At 37.9% G+C, this 23,668-nt stretch overlaps 2 protein-coding genes across 7 annotated transcripts in view; one reads left to right on the forward strand and one right to left on the reverse strand.

Annotated features, from left to right (window-relative positions):
* INTS12 (integrator complex subunit 12) overlaps nucleotides 1–20,861 on the reverse strand; it is a 29,098-nt gene extending 8,237 nt beyond the window's left edge. Inside the window, exons 1-5 of one of the 2 annotated variants that reach the window (XM_081240721.1) lie at nucleotides 20,735–20,861; nucleotides 7,435–7,599; nucleotides 4,552–4,704; nucleotides 2,779–2,966; nucleotides 931–1,090 (exon numbers count right to left, since the gene is read on the reverse strand). In XM_081240721.1, coding sequence (XP_081096847.1) covers nucleotides 931–1,090; nucleotides 2,779–2,966; nucleotides 4,552–4,704; nucleotides 7,435–7,590 — 657 coding nt within the window. In that variant the 5' untranslated portion in view covers nucleotides 7,591–7,599; nucleotides 20,735–20,861. Of the gene's footprint in view, nucleotides 1–930; nucleotides 1,091–2,778; nucleotides 2,967–4,551; nucleotides 4,705–7,434; nucleotides 7,600–7,886; nucleotides 8,153–20,734 lie in introns of those variants that run through there. The other variant, XM_081240720.1, reaches the window with a different exon arrangement.
* GSTCD (glutathione S-transferase C-terminal domain containing) overlaps nucleotides 20,797–23,668 on the forward strand; it is a 135,600-nt gene continuing 132,728 nt past the window's right edge. For 4 of the 5 annotated variants that reach the window (XM_081240693.1, XM_081240692.1, XM_081240696.1 and 1 more), the window contains exon 1: nucleotides 21,018–21,109. The gene's annotated coding sequence lies outside the window, so the exon portion shown is untranslated. Of the gene's footprint in view, nucleotides 20,865–21,017; nucleotides 21,110–23,668 lie in introns of those variants that run through there. The other variant, XM_081240694.1, reaches the window with a different exon arrangement.

Below are 23,668 nucleotides of genomic sequence, written 5' to 3' on the forward strand. Positions count from 1 at the left end.
AGGGATGGATTGGAAGTTTGGAATTAGCATATGGAAACTATTATATATAGAATGAGTAAACAAGGTCCTACTGTATAGCACAGGGATATTCAATATCCTGAATCACTTTGTTGTACACCAGCAACTAACACAACATTGTAAATCAACTATACTTCAATGAAAAATAAAATTAAAAAAACAAAACAAAAAGGAGTCCCTAATCTAAGGCAGGGGAGGGCGGATGGGGGAAGCAAACAAGTCACTGAAGTAAATAACAACTTGATTTCTATAAAAAGAAGATGGTAACATTCATCCATCTACTATTTAAATAAGTTAGGAAACTATCCAATATAACAAATGAAAACAAGTTTCAGCATGAAATTAAAGGCAGTTATGTTTGTGAGCAGTAAACTGAGAAAGTACTGGGGAATACAGGATAAATGGTCACTTGAAGACAATGAGAAGGAAAGACTGAGGAACAGAGAGAGACACAGGAGGAAAAACAGAAATGCACATACAAATACTGCCTCTGTACACAGTTTGTAAGTTTGATGGTTTACACTCACTCAGGAATAGATATTTCCAATATTTCCTTACCAGACGCAGCAGAGTCTGGGGCTTTGTATCTCACCACTTCCCACAGTGCTTTGTAGTATTTCTAAATGTTTATAAATACACTGACATACCAGTAAGGAATATTTATATTTTGTGGGTCTCCAATTCTGTTTTTTTATAATAGAACAAATTAAAAGCTGAGCAGAGAAAAATGCATATACATGGTCTGGTCCATTTAGGCATAGACACAAAAATCACACATATACACAAACATTTAAATCATCAGCTTATATGATTTTCTTTAATAACATAAATGTTCAAATATTTATCTTAAAAAGCCCATATCAACAAAAAAATTGACAGAGATTGTTTAAAATAGAGAAAAATGATTCCTACCATTCTTTTCATTTGTCTGGTACATCGGGCACAATACCACACAAGGCGAGGGTCATTCACTTCTTTGTCTGTCACCTGCGGTTTATGGCAATCTTGGTGGTAGAGATTATGGCATTCCTGACATTCTACTAATTGATTACCAGATGCCACTGTCATTTGCCTAAGAAAATATACCATTAAATATTAATTTATTTGAATGCAACAATTTAAAGCCATTTTAGGGTTGTTCTGGTAAAGTTTGTTATATTAAAGAGGGTAAAAACCCCAGAAAAGCCAAAGAGCAAAATAACGAATCCCAACATTGTAGCCTGCACAAACAATTCATTTCTTTTAAAGGTTATGCTCAGCCATTAAGAAATGTATAAGATGACTTAAAGACTAAATTTGGCTATATTCTCCTTGTCATTTCTCATTGCAATTTTTTTCTTTCTCCCAGAAGGTATATCGTAGACTTTGGCTAGTCCTCCAACAGTCTCATCACATCTTCTTTGTACCTCTATTAAATTCCTTTTTATTTGCTGCCTACATATTGTTCTATCTTCTTCATTAATATTTGAGTTGCCTAAAGTTAGAAACTGGACCTAATTAACTATAGGGCCTAGCACATTACTGCGCAGACACAGGGTGTTCAATAAATAAATGTCTTAATCAACTAAATAGAATGCAGTAATATGTGTATCAAAAAAGTATAAATTCCAACAGCAACAGCCTTAGACTATCGTAACAAGTCTCCTTACGGAGGGTTACAATGACTAGTTCTTTCCCCTTTATTACTTTACCATTTACTTCTTTATATAAAAATGATAACTCTTATAGTAGATTAAAGTTGAAATAAACAAATATATATTAAAACAATGAAGCTCTAACAAAATGATCCTATTCAGAAGTACATTAACTGATTCTCTATAAGGTTCACAAGTTTATAGGTATGCACTCAGTCCCAATGCACCCGAATTTAACATTTTCATGAAGGAAACAGCAACAAAGGTGGTAATTTTTTCTGTTGTGCTAGGCAATGAAAGTCATTAACAATTAAAGACATAGATCCTGGCATCAAGGAGTTTAATTATTCTGATTTTTAAGATGCATCTTCTACTAAGCAGAATTATCTATGTTTTTATAATTATGTATCCATGTTTCAAAACAACACTCAGAATAACCTACATGATCCATTAATTTCATTTCCATTATCCTTAGGAAAAGATTTAATGGTATTTTAGCAAATGATATATAACCATTAACTTTATAAATACTATCAACACTTCAGGAAAAAAAAAGCAACGTAGTCTTAAACAGAAAGATGAGGGGCTTCCCTGGTGATGCAGTGGTTGAGAGTCTGCCTGCCAATACACGGGACACGGGTTTGTGCCCCGGTCCGGGAAGATCCCACATGCTGCGGAGCGGCTAGCCCCATGAGCCATGGCCGCTGAGCCTGCGTGTCCAGAGCCTGTGCTCCGCAATGGGAGAGGCCACAACAGTGAGAGGCCCGCATACCGCAAAAAAAAAAAAAGAAAGATGAAAATAATTAAATCTGCTGAACAGACTCTTTCTCACTAAAAAATAAAGCAATAATTGCTTTCCCTCTAGAAGCCAAGAACGCAGAAAATATTACTACAATATAACTGATTAAAGATGCCTGTCAAGAATATAAAATTATGACAATTTTTAAGACACTAAATTGCCATATGGGAGGTTTATCCACTTATCGATCTAATTATCTCCTACCTACCTCCAAATTATAAAAACAAACAAAAAAAACCACCCAACAATTGATCTTTTTTTTTTTTTTTTTTAAGTTGTTTGCTCTTTACAAAGAAACAAAAGAATCTGTGGAAAGGTACAACTAACCTACAAACAACACAGGCCAATCCCATCTCCATGGCAAAATCATCAGCACTGGTCTCCTCAAAGCTGGAAAGGTCAGCCATAGCTAAATCCTTGCTGGTTTGGACAGTAATGGGAGAGGACCGTGTCTCTGGTTTCTCCAATCTAGGTTTCTTTGGAATATCAACTCCTTCAGTGATGTCTGATTTCATCTATAAAAAGCACGCAATCAGAAAGTAACACGTTAGAATAAACTTTAAATCACTGAGAGATGTGATAGACATCTATCACATCTATCACAAGATAAGATAGACAGTGTGCAATGACCAAGTCCACTCAACAGATAGTTTCACATAGTTAGGGAGCGATGTACACACTAAAGACCTGGAGAACATTTATAATAAATTCATCATCAGTATGTTAAAAGAATCCAACAAGGTAGAAATAAATAAATCAGAACAGTTTAGCATGCATCTGTATTTCTCTTTGTACTCTTTTATCCATTAAAGAATCCTGGAAGTTCAGTGGATTTACTTACAGTGCCCTCCCAACCCCCCATTGGATGCTTTGAATTGAGAAGCCATAGTACTACTAAGGCTATTTTTAAGGCTATTTTAAAATTTTAAATAATGAAGTAGTGATAGTTAATATATATTGAAAAGAAGTAAATAATGAACTTCTACCAGTCGTTCAGGCTTAACACATTGCCATACTTGCTTCAAAGCAAATTCTGGCCCCTCTCTTTAAGATATGTTATAGATATACCTGGTCAGACTGGCAAAAATTAAAAAGTCTGATAAGACATGGAGAATTTGGAATTCTTATACCTTATTGGTGAGAGTATGAGTTTAGTACATCCACTATGTCTAATAATGTTGAAGATGTACCCATCCTATTACATCCACTTATAGGTACACATCCTATACAAACTACCACCATGTGGGCAAAGACGTACTTATAAAGCAGCTCACTGAAACCCCACCATAATAGAGGAAAAGGAGAAATAAGCTAACTGCTCATCAGCAGGGGAATGGATAAACTGGTTTATTTATGGAATGAATATTCCACATGTTAGCTGAAAGAAATGTTCAAATCTACATGTATCAACATAGGTAAATTTCAAAAGCACATTGCTGAGTAGAAAGTTGCTAAAAGATATATATGAGATATATATATATGGAAAATAGAGATATATTTTCTAAATATTGGCTATTCATAAACTATATTATATTGTTTTCTGTGCTTTTAAATTTATATAAAACAATGCAATATAGTTCATGAATAGCCAATATTTAGAAAAAAGTATGAAAACACCCCACCTTAAGGGCAGGGGTTCCTGAAGTTTTTTTAAATGTATTTTTTACTAAGTGCTAAAATCCTAATAATTATGTGCAGAAATCATTCAAAATAGACAATCCAAGAGTTATCTGTAACCCTGTTAAGGTACACACCATTCTGTAACAAATTTCATGTTTAGTCATTTACATCTGTATTCTTTCCACTCCATCTTTTCTTTTCAACAACAGTTCCACCTAGAATACTTGAGTTATACATGAAATTAGTACATCTTCTAGAGCTCAAATATTTATTGACAACGACTTCACTAAATGGTTTTAAAATGTTTCTAAATTTTAATTTTTCAAAAAACCAACACCCATAATTATCAAAATATATTTACTGAGTGGTTATTATGTACTTTTACCCACTACTATATACAAAAAGTAAGCACAAAACGTTTTTTGGCCTATAAACTGATTGATTCATTGACTGATTTACTAGAGTAAAACAAAATCTTACTTTATCAGCAGGTCTCTTTTCACCTTCCTTCTTTACCTTTTCAGTTGTTAGGACCTTGCCATTATTATTGCCAGAAGGAAGACTGGATGATGTTTTGGGCTCTTGCTTAATGGAAACAGTTTTTGTGCTTGAAATTTTGGGTGGCTCCACATCCTATAGGTGAAATTAAAAAGATACCCATAATTAAATATTCAGACTATCTAATATACTGTTAAAAAAAAAACAGATCATAAATCTGAACAACTATCAGTTAAAAATTAAGACATCATGTAGTGACCAATGTGTTGCCTTCTTCTTTAAACAACTTTATTGAGGAATAACTGATATACAAACTGCACCTAGTTAAAGTGTAAAACTGGATACGTTTCGCTCTATGGTTTCACGACAATCAGTATAAGGAACATATCCATCATCTCGCAAAGTGTCCTGGTTGCCCTTTGTAATCACTCTTAGAGGTAGACATCCTAGAAAAACTAAGCCACCCAGTCTCAGGCAACCACAAATCTTCTTTCTGCAACTATAAATTAGTTTGCATTTCCTGGAAATTTTCATAAATGGAATCATGCAGTATATACTTTTTTTCTGGCTTCTTTCACTCAGCAATATTTATTTTGAGATCCATCAATGTTGTTGAGTGTAGCAAAAGTTCATTTCTTTTGTTGCTGAATAGTACTCCATTGAACAAATACACCATGATTTGTTTATTCATTTACCTATTAATGGACATTTGGGTTGTTTCCAGTTTGGCCTATTACAAATTATGAACATTCAGGTACAAATCTTTATATGGACATATACTTTCATTTCTCTAGAATAAACATGTAGGAGTGGAATGTCTGGATCACATGGTAGGTTTATGCTTAACTTTTTCTGAAACTGCCAAACCATGTTCCAAAGTGGTATACCATTTTATATTTCCATCAGGAGTATATGAGAGTCCCAGTTCCTTCACATCCTCATATCCTCACCAATGCTTGGTATGGCTAATCTTTTTAATTTTAGACATTTTAATAGGTATGTAGTGGCATATCACTGTAGATTTAATTTACATTTCCCTAATGGCTAATGATGTTAAACATTTTTTTCAAGTGCTTATTTGCCACACATTTACCTTCTTTGCTAAAGCATTTGTTAAATTATCGAGTATAAAGAGATCTTCATAGATTCTGGATACAAGTCCTTTATCAGATACATCATCTGCAAACCTTTTCTCTCAGTTTGTGGCTTATCTTTCCCTTCTGTTTTAAACTTGCAATCCTTGTTATTTTTACTCTTTGATATGTATATATGTTTGTTATCTGTTGTTGTTAAAAGAAAGCTTATGCATTTAGTAGCTCCTTGGAATTATCCCCAGTTGATAATGTTTATAAGCACACCACTGCTTCTAGGTGATTCTCACACAATTCTAGAGATGGAAATGTTCAGTTAAAGACTAAAGTTAAATGAATCTGTGTTTTAAAAACACCTAGCAGAGTATTTTCTCTAAACTGACCATGAGAAGTCATTTCCAGTTAGAAACCTAAGGGCAGGAGGCTTTTTAATTATAACAAACCTCTTATGTACTTTAACAGATGAAATTCCTTCTGTTTTAGAATCTCAAAATACTGCTTCTTTAGTAATAATAGGAATTTCCTGTTTGGCCTATATCAATACTCAGAGCAGAATGAATTTGTTAGTATATTTTGTTGAGTTTTATTAATTTGGTTGGCTTGAGCTCTTTGAACCTACCAGAATGAGAATGGTGAAAGACACAATGGCTCTACTACTCAAAAGACAATAAAAAGGTTTGAGAATACTAGAGCTAGCTTTCAAAGAAGGCTGGGAGCAAAATATCACTGATCACTCAGACACTGAGTCTGGGACTTGGCCCTGTCTTGAGTTTGAGATTCTGTATTAGACTGAGCTAGTCATGTAGTTCTGTCCTCTCCTTCTCAGTTTGGTATCTAGGTGTTCACAGACCTGGGTGACACGAAGTTTCAAGGCTAGACCTTTAGAAAGGTTTGAAAGAATGTCTTAGGTATTAGAGAATATAATAAGAGCTATCATTCACTAAAAGTCTATTATTACCAGGTAGACACTGCACTAGGTGGCTGACATACTTTATCTCTTTTAATTTTCACAGCTTTGTAAGGTAGTTCTTATTATCCTCATTTTAATAATAAAGAAACAGAGGCTGGGTGAAATGAAGTTACTATGTACCTCAATTTCCTTATTGTAAAATAAAAAATACCTATCTCAAAGGATCATTATCACAATTAAAATTAATTATTCACATATACCACTGAGAAAAGTACCTAGGACACAGTAAATGTTCAAGATATGTTATCTATCACCACTAGTAAGAGGTAAGCTGGGATTTAAAACAGGTTTGTCTGGTTTCAAAATGTATATTCTTTTCACATAAAGCTGCTTGGTCACTTTGTTATTATCATGATGGGAGCTACACAGTTCTCACATTTCATCTATACCTCCTTTATTCCTTACATTATCCTATACATATTTAATTCACTTCATTGCAAAATCCCTGTCCTTTTATTTTTCGCCCCTAAAACATTAGAGAATAATTATAACACAGGTTACAGTTTCATTCAGCAGCTTAAAAAAATATTCTGATCATAAAGAATTAGAAACTGAAATATATCTTAAGTGGGTTTCTACAGGAATAAAGTAGTAGAACAGAATATCCCCCACTCCCAGCTAACTTTTCTATATAGTGTAACAGTTCTCTGAAAGCTTGAAGGAAGAAAAGAACACTATAAATTTCTGCATGCCACAAGGAAAGATTATTTGGCAGAGAGATTGTTTCGAGACGTTCTAAATGTTAACACTGTTCTACTACAGGCTTTACAAAACTTCCTCCAAGCTTTTTATCCAGGTAGGTACCTTTTGAGATGGACGGTAACTTGAATCAATGCCCCGAGCCAAAGATTCATCAAGTAGTGCTTTTAGCTTTTCAGCAGAATCCTTACTCTTTGAATGTAAGAAGCCTAGTGCTTTCAAAAAAATGGGATCAAGTTCCAAGTTCACAGTAGCAGCCATTGCAAACACCTGAAGAAAAAAAAGAGCAAAGTAATTTACAGACAATGGGTAATTATCTGTCAAAGTTTTTCTTGTTCTTTTGTTTATAATAGGTAATACTGTGCACCTGATACAAAATTCAAACTCTCCAAAAGGTTATTACAGATAAAAGTAAATTTTCTTCTTTTCCCTAACTGGCATTATCTAGTTCTTTTCTCCTGAAGCAAGAATGTTACCAGTTTTCTCTGTATCCATATCCTTGGCAAAATTTTAAATCCAGATAAGCTCCTCCCCGCCACAGAGCCCCTTCCTAACACCTGGCTGCCTTGGGTCTTTGTTGCTGCGCGCAGGCTTTCTCTAGTTGCATTGAGCAGGGGCTACTCTTCCTTGTGGTGCGTGGGCTTCTCACTGTGGTGGCTTCTTTCGTTGCAGAGCATGGGCTCTAGGCGCGAGGGCTTCAGTAGTTGCAGCTCGCTGGCTTAGTTGCTCTGCGGCATGTGGGATCTTCCCGGACCAGGGCTCGAACCCGTGTCCCCTGCATTGGCAGGCGGATTCTTAACCACTTCGCCACCAGGGAAGACACCTAACACCATTTTAAAATAATACACATAATTCAGTACACAGGAACTTGACGTGTTTAGGTCAAGTTTAGTATATGTCAAAATTTCTTCTCTCAAACCTTATTTTTTTTTATTATTATTATTTTTTTTTGCGGTACACGGGCCTCTCACTGCTGTGGCCTCTCCCGTTGCAGAGCACAAGCTCTGGACACGCAGGCTCAGCAGCCATGGCTCACGGGCCCAGCAGCTCCGCGGCATGTGGGATCCTCCCGGACCGGGGAACAAACCCGTGTCCCCTGCATCCGCAGGCGGATTCTCAACCACTGCGCCACCAGGGAAGCCCTCAAACCTTATTTTCACAAAAAAAAAAAAAGAAAAAGAAAAAGATCGGGGGAAGGGTGTCACTGGAGGACAATGGTTAGAGGACGCATTATTAAGCAATAAGCGCTAAAGGTCAGTGCTAAAACTTTTACCTCAGCTATCTTTTTTTTGCCTCCTTAGTCCTCAGCCCCAATTCTAAGTGCCTCAGAAAACATACTAATGATAATGTTATTGCATCACATTTAGATTGTGGTATCTCATGCATTAACCTGTTTTTGAGAAGCAAGGTGTCTGAGAAACAGTGCCAAACCATATATATATCTATATAGATGTATAGATATATATATGGATCTCCCATAGGGCCTATGATATTCTCTGTGTCCTAAGGAACTGAAAAAATAGTGAAGATATGTGTCAAAGACTTAGAAATTCTAAAACATTAAAAAGTTTTGTTTTCAGCTAATACCAATGCTATCATGTTGTTCTACTTCCGGTGTTACATTTTCAAATATTTCTCCAGGCAAGGAATTATTAAAATAAAAATGTATACTTTGTGTTCAATCCTTTGATCAACATTCTAGGACTTGAAATTGTCTTCTATCCCGGGGGTTAATATAATAATGCAACAAACTTGCACTGCTAGAGTTAAGGATCTGTCAGCAATTCCACAGTAATCTCTCATTTTCAGGGGGTTATAAAGCCATTAAAACTTGCTGTAGATTGAATCTTGGCATATGAAAGCTCAGCCTGAAAATGGATTTTGTTTGTTCCTTCCCCATCCACTTCCCCCCTAATATTTCTCCAACTCTCACAGGAAACACACACACACACACACACACACACCTCACTAGCCTTTTTTTTTTTTAAGTTTTAAAGAAGGTATTAGATATCTATCTGATAGCCACAAAATTATTGTCAAATTCTGTGCTCTACTCAATCACCCATGAGAAGCGGTCTAAAGGCCAATACTAAAAGAAAAATAATCTACCTCAAACAGTTATAAATTGGTAATAATTTAATAAAAATTGAGAAGCAACCTCTCTCACTTCCTAAGATTGTATTATTACATACATCATCTATATATAATGATAGGTACAGAAAGGTGGGGGGTTTTTTGTTTTAAATTTACTCATGAGGCTGGTCATCATATACATTCTGAGGAGAAGAGTTCCTCATTAAAATGTCCATGAAGAAAAGGAGTAAAGCTGCCACTCCTTCTGAGTGCACAAGGGAACACAGCCTAGTCTTTCTACTGACCTAACTTTTTTGGTTAGCTAAAGAGCTAACGATCTGTATTATGAGGTACTGAAAATATTGAAACTTAGAAGAATCCTTTTAATATACTAGAAAAACCATTACTTGAAATTTCTATGCTAAAAATTAGAAGCCAAGTATTTATGGTTATGTATTTCCATAATGACAGATAAAAGGTTTACATTACAGATTAGGTGACAAGAGTCAGCACCTAGATTACGAGACCAGACCACAGATCACGTCATCAACACCAATTTGTAGTCAGTTCTTTTTATATGATCCTGCAATTATAAAACTGAACAGACTTTATACCCCTGCCCTAAATTACTAACATATTCCTCTAGCCAGTGGTCTCCACAGTGGAATACAGACAAAAAAAAATGTTAGAATTTCTTTTTATTTTTAATCTTTTATTTAAAAAACTATTAATATACATAGTGATAGCAGTGTATGCATATAATTGGCAACTAAATACACATATAAGGAAGTGAGCTCAATTCTTTTACTCATGGAATGAATGATGAGAATACTTTGGATACCAATGCTTTAGCCTTTCTAGCAATTTCCAGTTTCCCTTTCCCTATTATATATACATAATGGCTGCTTTAAGGTACAAACTTACCTTCCCCTTGAAAATCCCTCCAGCACTCATTCAGCTCAGCCTTTCCCCCTCTCCACATTAACTTCATTGCTAGATGCCCATCGTTTTCTAGCCCCAGCTCATTACCAACATATTCCCCTATATTTTCCATTTTTTTCTCAAGCAGTCCTTTTATCGCTTTACCTTTACTATCCCCACTGATCCACACAGACATCACCTGTTTTACAGCCTTCTCCCAAGCAGTGAGTTGTTCCTACTCAAAGAGCAATACTCCATATTGCTGCTTTTGGAAAAATATTCCACGATCACCATTTATCAACATCTTCTCTTGAAATCCATACCTGCATCTTCATTGTTGCTAATGTACAGAACATTTGCACCAAGCTCATCTTTTCCTCTCCCCCTGCCATCATCTTTGGTAATTTTAGCATCTATATTGATGTTCTTCTCCAACTTCCTGCACTAGTTTTTTTTTTTTTTTTCTGATCATAATACAGTAGTTAAATTTTATTTATTTTCTATTTTTCTATTATTTTATTTCATTTTTAGTAAATATTAAACCTTTTTTGTAATAATGCAGCATATAAAAACATAAAATAAGTTGATAGTTAACTCACTAGAAACATTGAAACAAATCAAAAGCTAGATATAAATGGTTAATTCTAAAGTATATTAATAAAACAGGTTTAAATAACTAGAATCTTCAAGTTCTAAGAATGTATGATTTAGAGTAAACATCAAAGATTATTGAGGCTATGTGATAAGCCTCCATGTTTGGGGAAAGAAAACAGTAAAGGGAAATCATTTTCAATGCTGGTGGTATTTCATTCCAAGAGATAATGGATCAGTTAATAACTCACAGCTCACTGTTTTTGTCTCCCCACAATGCTGTTATCTTTGCAGTACCATTATACAGTTTTGCATGGTGTCAGGTCCTTTTCCAGGCTCTGTTCTTTTTTCCTTGGTGTATAATTGTATTATTAACTAGTATTACCATTTCCTCTTTACCTTATATGATAAACTATAACCAAAGGATTTTCATAAACTGCATGTCCTCTGGAAGTAAAATCAGAAGGTTATCTTATTCCCAATACCACATTTGTTTACACAATTCCCTCCCCTTTCTTCCTTTTCTGTTTTTGCTCAAAAAAAAAAAAAAAGTAAGCAGGAATGAAGAACATAAAAGCACCTGGGTTCTGATCATCATAATACAGTAGTTAAATTTTACTTATTTTCTATTCTTCTATTATTTTATTTCATTTTTAGTAAATATTAAATCTTTTTTTGTAATAATGCAGCATATAAAAACATAAAATAAGTTGATAGTTAACTCACTAGAAACATTGAAACAAATCAAAAGCTAGATATGAATGGCTAATTCTAAAGTATATTAATAAAACAGGTTTAAATAACTAGAATCTTCAAGTTCTAAGAATGTATGATTTAGAGTAAACATCAAAGATTATTGAGGCTATGTGATAAGCCTCCATGTTTGGGGAAGGAAAACAGTAAAGGGAAATCATTTTCAATGCTGGTGGTATTTCATTCTAAGAGATAATGGATCAGTTAATAACTACAGCCACAGCTCACTGTTTTTGTCTCCCCACAAGGTGAAAGATGGGGGAGTATAGAAAGTGACTGCTAGTATGTATGGGTTTTTTTTTAGGGTGATGAAAATATTCTAAAACTGGTGGTTTTATAAGATTTTAGATGTACCATAAACTACTGTATTGGGCACTATTTAAATGGTGAGTTTTATGGCACATGAATTCACTCAATAAATTTGTCTTTTTTTTTTTTTAAGGCCCAAGAGGCAACATGGAAAAAAAAAACTGGAAAGAAAAAGAAAAAAGTAGTTGAATACCACCACAGCCCAGGGAAAGTAAGAAGGAGGGTGGTAGGGGGAGAGAGAGAAGGAAGGAGGAGAGGGAGATGCATCGTTGACTAGTTCTCCTCTCCTCCACCCCAGTACACATGTGCACACACATCCACACGCCCACATGCCACATACAGTGTTAACCAGTGACAAGCCGCTGGCTGCTTTTTTCATGTCATGGGTAAAACCATAACTGCTTTGTTTCTTGAGAACTTCATAGTTCCCCCTCGTCTTGTAAATGTTGACCTTGCTTGCTAAACACTTGATCTTTGTTAATTAGATTTTTCCTTCTTCTGTTCTTGCTTTTTGATTTTTAAAAGCAAATTTTTAAAGACTAGCATACAGTCACATCTCCTCTTTATCTTTTGTAAATATAAAGTCATGCTGCAAGGTATCTGTAAAGTCATATTCATTTTATTCCAAAAAATATCTGCTTCTTGGTCCTTCTCAATGAATGTATTCTAGTTACCTTGTCAAGTCCAGTAAATATTTCACTTTCGTTACTCTATATGCATTTAAATGTTGAACTCTTACAGTCCACACCCTTTAGGTCTTCTCTTAGCTTTCAGTTTTTTGGGCTTTTTATTGACTCATAAACAGTAGCAACTTAATTTCAGCAAAAAGATGGTAGACCCTACACTTTCATATCAAAGTACAGGGATTCTGAAGAATGAGTTTCCTTCTCTGTAGCTGAAATTTATTAACTGGCAATAATTCACTGTTTCAAAGTCTTAGTCATTTGCCCAACTTTTGTGTAGGTCTTATTGCTTTGTATATTATATTCTGAGAAGTGTATCAGAGTCAGGGGTTATCAATTACACAGTCTGAATTGACAGCAAGACTGTCCTCTTGGAAAAGAAAAGCAGTCTCCTTAAGAGAGAGGAAGAGGGAAAGCTACTTCCTTCTTCCTGACTGTACCCTGGCTTTTCTCTTTATTGTAGACTGCAAAATGAAACTCTGGGTCTCACCTTGTGGCTTATCAGCACCATACGCTGCACCTGTAGATTCAGTAGTATTCTTCCTCACAGTCAACTCTTCATTGGAAGGTGTCTGGCTACAGCTATCTCTCACCGAAAATCCAGTTTTGTAATGAGCAACACCAGTCACTGATCTTTTCCCACTAGATGTAGAGTCAGAAGGAGATACATTTGAAGGGGGCTTTTCCTTTCTCTGTGTAAAAGGAGGAAATAAGTTAGTGTTACCAGGCATATCTTCCTCTGAAGTTTCAGATACGAATGGAGTAGGTGGGTTTTCTCCTGGAGAAATACTGGAAGGGCTCCAAGAGAAGTAACTCTGAGCTCCACGCTTTTGTGTGGAGGTATTCTGTGTGAAGATCGGTTTCTTTTTTGTACTGCCAAGACTATCTTCAGAAAGGCTGAAGTCACCTTGAAATCCATGCCCCCTTTGAGCGCCAGGTGTAGATGTTAAAGGAAAACTTGCAAGTGACTTCCGGTTGGCACTCCTTCCTGTGGCAGGCTGGCTGCTGTTAGAGGAACTCTCCAGAGGGGCCTCTGACACCTCAAAGAGGTCCTCACTATAAAATGGAATTGGAAACTGGGAACTCTGTTGCTGTTCCTTTTTGCCTCCAGATTTCATCTGTTCAGTATTTGATTGCTTTACCAGTCTGACGGACAGATGCATCTGAGATCCGGGTGCAGGCTCACTGACTGAAGAAACTAGCCTGCGGTTTGGAGGGCAAGGAATGAAGTCGGCATCACTATCAGAACTAGAAGGATGAAGCAGTTGCTCCTTCAGTTTTAGTCTTGCAGAAAGCAGTTCATTTTCTTCTTTTAATTTATTCCTTTCTGCTGTGAGCGCAGCAATAAACTTCTTATTTTGTTGTTGGATATGGTAAAGTTCTTTCTGTAGCGTCTTGCTGTACCTTTCGTTCACTGAATAGCGGTCACATACTTTGGAGCTTAACTTATCTCGCAGGTCACGGATGGTGACATTCAGGATTTTCTGTTGCTCCGTCAACTCTTTAATTTTGGCTGTGGAGCCCTTCCGCCTTCCGTCTGCCAATCGCTCTCTCCTCAGACTGCTTAGTTTCCTCTGGAGACGGAGTAGCTCCCTGTCATGGAGCTCTTTTAGCGTTAGCCAGGCTTTTTTAAAAGAGTCAGAAAACAAATCACAGACCTGCATTTTATCTCTTGCGGGAGCTCTCCGGCCTCTTCCCTTGTCTCCTCCACCCACGTTGCCCGCCTGCATCTCATCTCCCTGACTGGGACTGGGAAACAGTGGAGACAAACCGCCACCAGCAAAATGGCGGAAGGGCTGCTGACGAGGGCTGCGCCGCGAACGGGACGAGAGTTTCACCCCTTCTACAGACCTGCGAAGAGGCTTCAGAGCACAAGGCGGGTGCGAGGATGGCTCGGGGGTAGACAGAAGGGCCCGGTTTGGCGGCGGAAAGGAGACCCGAGCCTCCTTTTGGCAGGAAGAGCCAGAGACCCGAGCCTCCTTTTGGAGGGAAGAGCCAGTGCGCAGAAGTAAGATCCTGCACTAGTTTCATTTAGATCTTCAACCTCAAGGAGCTTCATCTTCAGCCACTGAAACCTGAAACTTGACACAACTATTCTCCTGCTTGACTACAGTCAATTCTCCTTTTTAACTACAATCTTCCATCACTCTATCTCTTTTACTGCTTTGACCCAGGAGCCTCTTCAGGGTACCAAGTCAATCTTTCTTTCTTTTAAAAAATTTCTTTACTCCCATTCATCTATCCTTTGAATATACAGAGACCTCCACTTTCTTGGTCCCTCTGCTTTCTCCTTACTGGCACCTTCTTGACCGAACTTCTTTTCCTTGTCCAACAGAAAAAACAGGAGTTGGGCCTAAAATAAAACACTCACGGTTATGTGTTTTATCCTTTATATTTTAGTTTTCTATCTTCCTTTCCCTCCCCCTTTTCTATTGCCTTCTCCGATTTCTATTACTTCTCCTTTCTTACCGGCAAACTCACATACAGTAGTCCCCCCATTACCTGTGGTTTCACTTTCTGATATTTTAGTTACCTGAAGTGGGAAAATACTGAATGGAAAATTCCAGAAATAAACAATTCATAAGTTTTAAATTGCACGCCATTTTGAGTACTATGATGAAATCTCATGCCAGCTCAGTCCATCCTGCTTGGGATGTGAATCATCCCTTTGTCCAGTGAATCCCGTCTGTTAGTCACTAGCCAGCTCAGTTATCAGATTGACTGTCATAGTACTGCAGTGCTTGTGTTCAAGTCACCTTATTATTATTTATTTAATGCTCCCAAAGAGCCAGAGTAGTGATGCATGCTATTCAGATATGCCAAAGAAGTTGCAAAGTGCGTCCTCTAAGTGAAAAAGTGAAAGTTTTCAACTTAATAAGAAAAACACTGTATGCTCACATGCTGATGTTGCTAAAATCTATGGTAAGAACGAGTCTTCTATCTGTGAAATTGTGAAGAAGGAAAATTTGTGCTAGTTTTGCTGTCGTACCTCAGAGTGCAAAAGTTATAGCCACAGCGCGTAAGTGCTTAGTTAGAATGGAAAAGGCATTACATTTGTGGGTGGAGGACATGAACAGAATATGTTCCAACTGACAGCAATGTGTTGGGCCAGAAAGCATTGAACACCTACAGAAACTTCAGCAAGAGATCCCTTGAAATGAGTGACACCAAGCCATTTACTGTAAGTAAAGGATGGCTACACAGATTCAGGAATAGGTTTAGACTGAAAAATATAAAAATTACTGGAGAGGCTGTGTCTGCCAATGAAGAAGCCACTGTCACACTTCTGGCAGGGTTGAAGAACCTGAGGAGAGGGACCATGTTCACATAACTTTTATTATAATATGTTGTTATAATCATTCTATTTTATTATTAGTTATTGTTGTTAATCTCTTACTGTGCCTAATTTATTCATAAAACTTCATCACAGGTATGTATGTATAGGAAAAACCCCAGTATATATAGGGTTTGGTACTATCCATGGTTTCAGGCATCCACTGGGAGTCTTGGAACATATCCCACATGGATAAGTGGGGACTACTGAATAGTGAAAGAAATTTATTTCCTGCTACTGAAGTCCTAAAGAGGTCAGCAACTGTGGTGTAAATCTGTCACTTTATCTCCTTTATTATTTCCAAGAATATTTTCCAGGAGTTACACCAAATCATGTTACTTCTATATAGTTCTTTCCTGTATATTCTAAAACTCATGATCAAAACAGATTGTAAAAGAGCTTTCTTATTGTGGATTAGAATTCTAGAAAACAAAGTCCTAGGTGTGTGTAGATATAGATACAAATATATACAGAAATTTAATGCTTTAAATGTAGATTTATTTTCAAATCTAGATGTTGCTTTAAAAAAAGAAGAATGCAGAAAACTAATAATAATCACCACTTTTAAAAATGTCAATGGCCTAGGAAGGTGGCAATAGTGGTGTTGGTGGGAACCAAGTCTTAGCTCACATTAGGAGCCAAGACTTATATACCTTAGTTATATACAGTAAATGTATATAAGTAACACAGAAATTCCCACTTCTAAATAATCATCTTTTTTCTCCATCTTTTTTATCCTTCATGGTCCAGCCTTTCAAAGACTCTCTTTTAGCACTCTAAGCATCCTTGTCCCATAGTTCTACAGTTTCATCTACTTTATAGTCATCCATCCTATTTACCTTCTCCCTGCCTGCACCCAAAATCTAAGTGCAGCTGAGAGGAATCCATACACTCTGTATCTTCAGAGTCACTAATCCCATCTAGGCACTCAACACAATTTAGCAATCCTATCATGTTTCTCTGGTCAACTCACTTCCCCACTTTCTGCAAAGACCAGTCACATTTTCTCCATTTTCCTTGAAACTGCTTCTCTATCTTAGCAGATGTCCTCATCTACTTCACAGAGAAAACAGGAACTGTCAGAGAGGAACTAAATCAACTTTCTGACACATCTACAAATATACCTGCACCAATCCTTTCCTCTTTCCCACCTTTTAAATAAGAGGGTGGCTCTCCATGTAATGCCACCTATGCCTGGAACCTATCTTTCCCCCCGCCCCTGAAACCTTGAGCTATGAACTATTCCTATGTACCAATCCTTTCCTCTTTCCCACCTTTTAAATAAGAGGGTGGCTCTCCATGTAATGCCACCTATGCCTGGAACCTATCTTCCCCCACCCACCCCCAAAACCTTGAGCTATGAACTATTCCTATGTCTTCTCTGCCACTCACAAACCTCCCTCCCCCAGCCTCTTTCTTTCTACTGGCATCTTCTCATTGACCTTTAAATATCTTCTATCCTATCTTCTTCATTTTAGAGCAAAACTTCTCCTACATTTTATACTTTTTCTTCATTCCTTCCGCTTATATAGCATTTCCTGCAATTTGGCCTTTGTCCCACCATACCATGGAAATATCTTCACCAAAGTATTCACAGCCTTGTCAGGTAAGTATAATAAATACTATTTTTTCCTCCTACTTCTTTCTTGGTCTTCTTTGTAGGTTCCTCAAAAATCTCACTCTGGGAATGAGGCCCAGAAATTTGCACTGAATCTTCCAGATGGTTCTGATCTACTCTAAAAGTTTCAGAATTACTGCCCTAGACAATTTGACCTACACCCTTTTGCCAGTAATTATATATTTATCTCTCCAGCCCATGCATCTCTTCCAAGATTCAACTGCCAGCTTGACTTGGATATCTCACTAGTGCCACCTATTCAACATGCCCCTAACAAAGCCACTCATAAACTCTTCTCTCAACCAATTCTTCCCCTAATCTTCCCTTTCTCAAATGATACTTATCCCATTGCTCCAGCCAGAAACCTGAGAATCAGCTTTAACTCCTTCCACTTCAACCCCTGCCTCCCATTCAATCACCAAACCTCTTATATATATTTCAAATTCATCTACCTTTTTCAATCCTTATTACCACACCCTAGACCAGCTACCATCATGCAGCTATTATCTGGCCCACTGTAAGAGCTTAATCAGAACCCCACAATTGGGACTTCCCTGGAGGCGTTGTGGTTAAGAATCCACCTGCAGGTTAAAAACATCCTGTATTTACATGTCATAGCTATTACACTGTTAATTATGTAAACAGGGTTTGTCTTTCTCACTAGAACGTAGGTTCCATGAGGGCCAGCACTGACCTTACCTACTGCTGTAATCCCTGTTTGTAGCAGAGTGCAGGCACTCAGTAAATGCTGGCCAAGTGAATACATGTTATTCACTTTCTCTTTCAAAAATCTTCCTCCTCCACGAGTAATACTCAGCTTTCCTGGTTTTCTTTTTCTATCTCTGACTACTCTTTCTCTGGGTCATCTTTTCATCCCCATTGCTCTTGGTATTGCCCAAGTATCTATTCTTGTCTATTTTCTTTAGTTCTGCTACCAATTTCTTCCATGGTAATCTTATATATTTCATGTTTTCAACTTGATTTCACATGTTTATCCCCATTCCAATCTCTATTAAGCTCAAACCCCACATTTCCAACTGCTTAGTAAACATGTGTACCTGGTTGCCTTAATGGTATCTCAAATTCAGTTACGACTGAAATTGAGACTATGGATATCTTCCCCCCAAAGTTCCCTGTCCTGCACTTTCTTTCAATAAATGACACACTCTCCATTAATCGGGTCTGAGGCCTAAATCTCTGCCTCACTGAGTCCTCCCCAATTCCTTATATCTAAACAATCAGCAGGCCTTTCCTGTGAATTCTGACTCTGCAACGTTTCTCACATCTATTCCTGTTTTTCATTTCCACAGCTACTATTCAGATTCAGGTCGTTATTTGCCTTTTGTACTATAGCAACAATCTAGTTATCCTCCTTGACTTCAACACTGTTGCCATATTAATGTTCCTGAAACACATTTTTTCTTCCTTCCTTCCTTTCTTTTTTCATTTTTTTCCTCAAAAATTAAGCCTTCCCACTGCCTTTAAAATAATCCCGAATTTCTTGGCCTACCATTTAAAAAGATTCAGTAACTGGCACAAAAACTTTAATTCTTCATCCCCAGACCTTCTGTAGTGCAGAGCCATTAGCTAGGCTTGCTAATTTTACTCATTTTTTCTGACAAGCTTTTTACCCATTTTTATATTTCCAAATGCTATCAAGGCCCAGTTCAAATACTCCTCATGAGAACTTTACTCACAGCTATTGTGTTCTTCTCTACCCCCTATACAACTAATCTTGTCCTAGGATATCTCAAAATGCATTCTCATGGTACTGGAACTTTCTACCTTGAACCACACTTTTTTTGTACATTTGTATATTCTCTATAACACTCTGAGTACTTTAAGGGGAGAGTACCTACCACTTTGCTATTTTGCAAAGTACCACAAAATAATGGCTTTGGAATTATTAGAGATCAAAGTATAAAGGTCTTTCCTCTTCTTCTACACAATTCTAATCATGCTCAAAATCTCTTCACAAAAAGCAATAAAAAAGAAATTCTAAGCCATCCCCACCTAACTGCCCCGCCCCACAAACCCTCAAACATCAAAAAAAGAAAAGCAATACAAAACAAAAACACCTTTTTCATGACTGGGGACTTGTACAATGTTCCTATCTGCAATACTCTCTTCCCAATCCTTCATCCGATTTAAATTCATTAATCCCACTAGACTGTAAACTCCATGCAAGCAGGGACTTGTTTTATTCACTGTTATATACCTAGTGCTTGGAACTTCACAGATTCTCAAAAGTATCTGTAGAGTGAATGAACTAGGTTTCGTTTAAATGTCACTTTCTAGGGCTTCTGTGATTTCTCCAACCCAAATTGGGTACTCATATATAAATATATTCTTTCCTCTAGATCTCATTTCCCACCCTACATGCGAATCTTAAAAGAAGACTAAAGTTGATCATCTGCACGTGAACGAGACGAAGGAAATCGACCCTGTTCGCGCAGAGTGCAATATTAGGGTTGCCATCACATAACAGCTCTAGAAAGCTTCGCCCTTTATGTCTTTGCAAGCTCTTGCAACCCCTTCTAATAAACAGCCTTTTAAAGATGCTGCCCTTTTCATTCCCTCACTGAGTTCTTGGCCCTGGATTACACTGAAACCTTAGGCATACGTCCGGAAACATAAGGGAAGCGGAAAGACCCTGGTTCCAAACCAACCAAGTGATAGTGAATCTGAAAAGCGACCAGAGACACTCAGACAAGGAAGGACTGCCAATCTTTTGATCAAAGTCATAACACACCCAAGGCCTAGCACAGGGGAAGGTCCTTGACAAGTGAGCTCGAGAGAAGGTGAGAGGCCGACAGAGGGAGCTGTCGAGAGAAGTCGCCAAAACCTTCCGAGGAAGGTCGGAGACAGGGTTCCAAGAACCTAGTCCCTGGGGCTGTACCCTCGGTCCGCGTGCCCCAGCCCGCCACAACCTCCGAGGAAGCACTACCCTCACTTAAGGGGAGAGCAGTCAGCCTGGGCACTCGACCGCCTGCAAATTACGAGGTGTCCCCACAAGGAGCGAGGAAACTAAGACCGCACAGAACTACTCTCCCACCTCGCCCCTCGCAAAAGTCTTGAGCCTCCCAGAGTCGGCTGGGAGCCGCTGAGCTGGTAACAACTCACCACTCCGTCCCGCTGCCCAGTCCGTTCCCGGTGGCCTGACGAACCGCTCCCGGCAGCAGCCGGCTCCGAGAGCGGAAAAACAAAGCTTCCCGCAGCAGGGTCGACCGGGGAACGTATTGGCTGTGCGACGGTAGGAAGCTACGTAACCCACTCCTTCCGGTCCGCCGGATTATGAATGATTGCGGGGGCCGCTGTTTCCCTGGCGCGATCTTCGTTGTTTCTTTCCCGGCCTCGTTGGCTGCGTGTGGCCCGCGCGCGAAGACTTTCTGAAGCGGCCTCGGGAAACCCGGCTCGGGCGGGGCGGGAATGCGCTAGCGGTCCGTGTCACCCACACGCTCACGCACCCTCCCTGCCTGGCCGCGCCTCTGCGACCAGGTAAGGAGGGCGCTCGGGCCGCTGGCTCCGCAGTCCGCGAGACGCCGTAAAGCCGCCTCTTAGCATCTGGGAAACAGGGTTGAGGATGTGGGGAAGGGCGGGAAGGGTGGAGGGGTCCGGGCCCCTCCTCAGTTTTTCCAGGACCAGTCCCCGTGGTTTCCTCTACTGATGGGGGCATGGAGCAGCTTCCTGTTGCAGCAGTCTGTGGGGTCGTTTGCCATTTGCTGTTAGGTGTAGTTTTAAGACCTCTTGGATCGCGCTTTAACTTTTTTTTTTTCCACTTAGTTTTTTATTCCAGCCCTTCCTCACTGGAGAAAGCAGTTGTATGTGAATACTACTTAACAGTTACTCTAATGAACTTGCTTCATTTTGGGCCATTTGCTTCTGTTACACCATCAAAGCAGTGTTTCACTTTGGTTTTAAACTTCTATAGAAAGTTAGAGTTTAACTTGCATGAAAATTGCTTTGAGTTCCAAAACGTTTACTGTTACGAGTACTTTCTCTACCTGGTTTGGGATTAGGTGACTTGTTCCCCCACTCTCCCTCTTTATTCTTAACGTCATGATCCCCTAATGCCATGATCCCATTCCTTGTCATAAGTTCTTGAATATCAAGAAAATGCCAGCATTTAATAATATGTCTTCTGCTAAATTATTGATAAGAGAAGATAGAGTACTTCTACTTTTTTCTAAGCTTATCTAGAAACTGTTTAAAGGAGAAAATGCAAAAGCTGGCAAAAACTAGTGGTGACAATTTAAACTTTAACCATGGTCACTTAAATATTGTAAAAATAAATTCTTTGTTATAAATACAACAGTGATTTGCTATCATATTTAATAAATCAAACATTAAGCTATGTGACTTTTCAGCTGCCTGGTGGGGAATATACACTACTGAAAGCATTGCCTTAAGCATACTTATTGTTTGAAATTATGTTTGAGTTATACCTGAAGGCATTGTTTTAAGAGTCCTAACTTCAAAAATAAATCTGAAAAACTCAGTGAGATTTGACATTTATTTTATCAATTCTTTTATTTTTTTACACTTCTGTTACATGTTTGCCTGCTTTAAACAAAGCTCAAACTTTAACTTCTGTAGTAGAAGGCCCATCAGGGGTTTTGGGGGGTTTGTTTTTATTTTTGTTTTAACCTGTGTTTACTTTGTAGCTTTTGTATCACCTGTGATTTGAAATAAGAATAAAGACTGAGTATGCAGGCGGATAACAGCAACAATTTAGCAGACCTTGAAACTTAACAAATTTTTTTTGAAACTTAACAAATTTTGAGGCCAGTCAACTAAAATATCTGTAGTATACACAGTTCCTTAGCATATGTTGTTTTTACCTTCAAGTTTTTAAAGTAGCCTACTGAATTCTGTTATGATTAGTACTTGGAAAGCAAGGATTTAAACCATTTAGTTCATAATAAGCACGGGTATTGGTTGCTGTGGGTATTCAGTAATTTTATTTCAGGCTTGCCGATGTTTCTAACATGTTAGCATTTCATGCTGTGGATCCCTATCAGTTATGAGGTCAGGCTTAGCTGCAAGCATTATGATTCTATGGCAACAGATGATTCCCTGATTCTCCAGAGAGGATACACTTCCCTTATGGCTAAGGTTACAGTAAGCTTTTCTAAACCGTTTTTTTTTTTTTTTCACTTCTTGCCCAGATAAGCAGCTAATTTTAATCATAGGATTTTGTCCTCTAGGACTTAACGATATGTGTCCTCACATTACGTAATGTAGTGAGCACTGAATTGGCTCAGTTTTTTTCTTTCCTTTTTTAAACTTTACTATCTAAGGTAATAAGCTGCTATCTAACTCTATAGAGGCAGGCTTTTCTTTGTTATCTATATTATTGAAAGAAAGTAGTGAGATTTGCAACCAAATACTGTTGTTGTTATGTATAAAACACAAGCTAAGTTCTAATATTCATAATGTTGAACATTTGGTGTAGTGGGGAATTTTAATGGGTTTAAATTTAAATTTGAATCTTTAAGAAAATAAGAGTTTGTGATTTTTTCATATTTGTAAACTGCTTTGAACTGTTTATTCTGTACAATATAAGCAGTTAATATTCAAGTGGACTTAGAGTGTCACATTTATATTCCAGCATTTTGTGACTCCCCAGCTTTCAGCCTCAGTAACAAACAGATTTTTTGAACATTTGGTTGGAGAAAATCTTTTCAATTCAACACAGATCCCTTATTTTCCCTGAGAAGTTTGGAAGTATAAAGCATAATTTAAGGCTTGAACTAAACATTCCTTGAGCTAAAATTTGAGTACTCTTCAGCATTGGAGATATGTGAGGTAATAAGTGCTGTAAAGAAAAAGAAAGCAGAATAAGGGGCTAGGAAGTGATGGGAGTCCTTTTTCTCAGGATAGACTGCTCTGAGTTAATATTCAGAGACCTCAGTGAAATGAAGGAGCAAGCCATGTGAATATCTTGGAGAAGAGCATTCTAGGCAGAGGGAATAGCAAGTACCAAAATTCTCAGGCGTGGGGACATTGCTGGCGTCTTCCCAGAACAGCAAGGAGAACTGGCTGGAGGGAAGTGAA

This window comes from Mesoplodon bidens (genome assembly GCF_964165515.1).
Source record: "Mesoplodon bidens genome assembly, chromosome: 1".
NCBI lineage: Eukaryota > Metazoa > Chordata > Mammalia > Artiodactyla > Ziphiidae > Mesoplodon > Mesoplodon bidens.